The following is a 3709-nucleotide window of genomic DNA, read 5'->3' as shown; positions in this document are numbered from 1 at the left end:
AGTTTTCCGATTGATTCTAAAAATATCTCACCACTATGATTCTCGGTACGTTCATACAACGCTACATTTGTTACTGTAGAGCATAAATAGTTGTTTAAAATGTGTTGAAGAATATTCTGAGAAGATATCTCAATCGTCACTGCATTTTTTGGAATCGAACGCATCGCGTTTACGAATAACACCGGGGATAACAGATAATGTGTATAATATTTTGAACATAAAGGCAGAAGTGTATTGGAATACTCGTGAGCGATTGTTGTTAGCCATTTTGAGCTGCAAATCTTTTCTTGTGGTAATATTTGGTTCAAGTATTCTTCGGACTTAGCTATAGCAGGTTTGATGTAACGACTATGAAAAGGTATATTACCACAAGAAATCCTTTTCACAGAAATATTATCAGCCTAAAAGTATTGAAGAAAATTGTAAATAATAATAGTCATTCGGTTAGTCTAATAAAATTATAAGTATTACAATGCTTGCAATTTTATTACTTTAATAAAACGATTAAAGAAACTAAGCAGATAATATTATGTTGTTTATAAGCATTAGTATACCTGCAGTTTGGTGAGGAATGCTTTTATAGAATTTGTTGGTCCGCTCACAATAAAATTAGAAGAACTATTGTAACAAGCTATATCGATATCTGAAGGACATATGACTTTTAAGGTTTTATAATCGAGATTAATTTCAGCCATAGAACCGTTAATTATTTTCGACTCATGAAGTGCTAAACCGATGAAATATGCCAACAGAATCGTTTCTTTGGCCGTTAAACACCCATCGGCATATCCACAAATTAGTTCACCAATGGTATGACCGATTATAAAATCGGAGACGATACCAATAGATGTTAAAAGATCGACCAATCCAATCTGTAATATATATAAAAGAAATACTTTATGGTTAAATCAAATGGAAATACCATTTGGTTTAAATAAAGATTAGAATTATAAGTAATAAATATTTAATTGTCTTTGATATATGATATATATATATATATATATATATACATATAAAATACATTTATAAAGTTAAAAAGAAAAATTTTTTCTTACTTGTAGTCCAACAAGACCCAATAATAAATTAATGATATTATCAAAAATATTTTTATTATCATTTGTTAAAATATCTGTAAGTAATATTCCGTAAGTTCTTAGGACAATATCACATTTCTGGATTGCCTTGGCAAACACTGGGAATTTCATTAGAGTGCGACCTATTAAAATTTTAAAAAAGTTTTTAAATTTTAATATACAAATATGTATATCAAATTATTTGCGTATTTACACACGCAAACACATACACACACGCTATTTAGTATTGAATGTATGCAAGAAAAGAATCTAGCTGTTCACCATATTGTAATATTTATTCCGATAGAATATTTTGTTAGAATTCAATTTTACTTAAATTCTAAAATTTTATAAATTAAATTTATAAGTAATATTTTATAAATTAAATTCCTAATAAATAGGGAGTAACAAATAGAACGTTTATGCAGTATTATGGGGTTGAAAACATATTAAGAATATATTAAGATTATATGATTATAGTGTTTTCTGAATAATTGTGAAAGATTATTGATTATTCTTATATGTTATATGTATAATGTATATTCTTAAGAATTGTTAAAATTTGTATATTTGAAGTATTTTACAATAATATATTTACTTACTCATTCCAAACCATTGAGATCCTAGTCCAGAAAATATAAAACAAATCGGTCTTTTCGTATATGGAGTATGTTCTATTTTAATAATTGTATTATGAGATATTTTAGACTTAGTTATCATGTACCCTCTGTAAAGGTGACCTTCTATGTTATCATTATGAATATGATGTAATAAGGATATAAATTCTGCATCTGTTGATCGATTCCGCACCTGCATTTAGTAACAATAAATCAATAATATTTATCTTATCCTTCTTGGAATAATTTTACGTAAAAGAAAAGATAATACTATTAATTTTTGCAAAAAATGTTTTGCTAATAATATATTGAACAAAACACATTGACTTTTTTTGTGCAGATTTAAAATAATTTAAAAAATGTACTTTATTATATATGATACATAATACAATAATTATTTTTTTAGATATTTCGTAAATATACTATATTTAAATATATTTTATGTTTATTATATTTATATGATAATAGAAAAGTAAATGTCATAAAAAGCCATTGCTGAAATAAATAAAGTAAGCCGTTACAATATTTGCTTACGTAATCAAAAATGATTTTAACTGCTTCCTCCGTACGACCAGATACAGCTACAAGCCTAGGTAAATCATCATTCGGAGCTCCATTGTTAGTTTTTTGTTTAAAATTCGACTTTAGCAATATGTGGCTATTAGCCCCTCCAAACCCAAAAGAATTGATACCTACATAACCACCCTCCCATTCTGTTGGTTCAGTGACGATCTTTATTCTTCCTTCGATAATAGCAGTTAACTCTTTTCGCGGACGCTTGAAGTGTATAGTAGGCGTAATTATACCAGTTTCCATCGCTAATAATACCTTTAAGAAATCACATCTTTTTATTAGCAGTAATTATAGTAATTATTTTATATAAATGTGTTATATACATATGTATTATAATTGTAACAATATAAAAAAATATAAATTGCTATAATCACATTTCAAGCAAAGTCAGTGTTAAATAATTTTATTACAAATGTACCTTTGCGATTTGACAAAGGCCACTGGCGGGTTCGGAATGTCCAATATTTGATTTTATCGAGCCCATCAATAAAGGAGTGTTTCTTTTAGCGCATAAAGTCTGGTCAATGGCCATAACTTCTATAGGATCACCGGCAAGAGTACCAGTTGCATGGGACTCTACGTAAGATAACTCATTGGGCGAAATTTCACATTCCTTATAAAATTCACTCAACAATATTTTTTGCTTTTCGACCGATGGAAAGGTAATACCTTCTTCTTTAAAACCATCGCAATTTATTTTACCGTGTACGAGGGTTGCATATATTCTTCTTGCATTTTTTGCCTTTTGCAGATATACTACCGCGACCGTATCGCTACGCATGTATCCGGCGCCTTCCTCGTCAAAAGGTTTACAGTAACCATTAGAAGATAGAACTCCTAGAAGGAAATTAACTTATGTTATTAAATAAAGTTCTTCAAGCTTCGATTCAATATCTAAATGTAAAAACAAAGCATGGACTTATTGAACATTATAGACAAAGAGTGCGATTGTTTTACAGAGTACGTTATTGGATAAACAAAAACGTAAAATAATAACATAATCTTAATATAATTCACACACAACAAGAGTTTGTTGATTTCGATCAATTTAAAATATCATATACTTCATATACTATCATGACCGAATCGCAAAGAATTACGTATAAAACAGGGGTAGAATTTTCTGGGGAATGCTATAAAGTGTATAATTTTTTGTTACCGATTTTCTGGAAACCGGTTTTTCTAATTTTTTCAATTTTTCGGGAAATAATTGACCAAATATCAAAGATTGTATATGAAACGGGGGTAGAATTTTCCGGGGAGTGCTATAAAATGTATAATTTTTTGTTACCGATCATTTTGGAAGCCGGTATCAGAAATTTTTCAAATTTCGCAGGAATTAATTGACCGAATCGCAAAGAATTATATATGAAGTAGGGGTAAAATATTTTACGGGGAGCGTCATGATGTGTAAGTTTTTGTTACCGATCTGTTTGGAAACCGGTT

At 28.9% G+C, this 3709-nt stretch overlaps 1 protein-coding gene across 1 annotated transcript; it reads right to left on the bottom strand.

Moving 5' to 3' along the window:
• Window positions 1–243: 243 nt before the first annotated feature.
• LOC112466221 (fatty acid synthase-like) lies at window positions 244–3127 on the bottom strand (the record flags this gene model as incomplete). Its single annotated transcript, XM_025034186.1, has 6 exons — window positions 2682–3127; window positions 2225–2518; window positions 1676–1883; window positions 1056–1216; window positions 555–872; window positions 244–401 (listed from the first exon to the last, which is right to left on the bottom strand). Coding segments are annotated over exons 1-6 (1502 nt in total), but the record flags the coding sequence as incomplete, so codon positions are not given.
• Window positions 3128–3709: the final 582 nt, after the last annotated feature.

The sequence above is a fragment of the Temnothorax curvispinosus genome, unplaced genomic scaffold, assembly GCF_003070985.1.
Source record: "Temnothorax curvispinosus isolate PA1 unplaced genomic scaffold, ASM307098v1 QBEX01016010.1, whole genome shotgun sequence".
NCBI lineage: Eukaryota > Metazoa > Arthropoda > Insecta > Hymenoptera > Formicidae > Temnothorax > Temnothorax curvispinosus.
The sequence above is the reverse complement of the archived record's forward strand: the minus strand, read 5'-3'. Positions and strand labels throughout refer to the sequence as shown.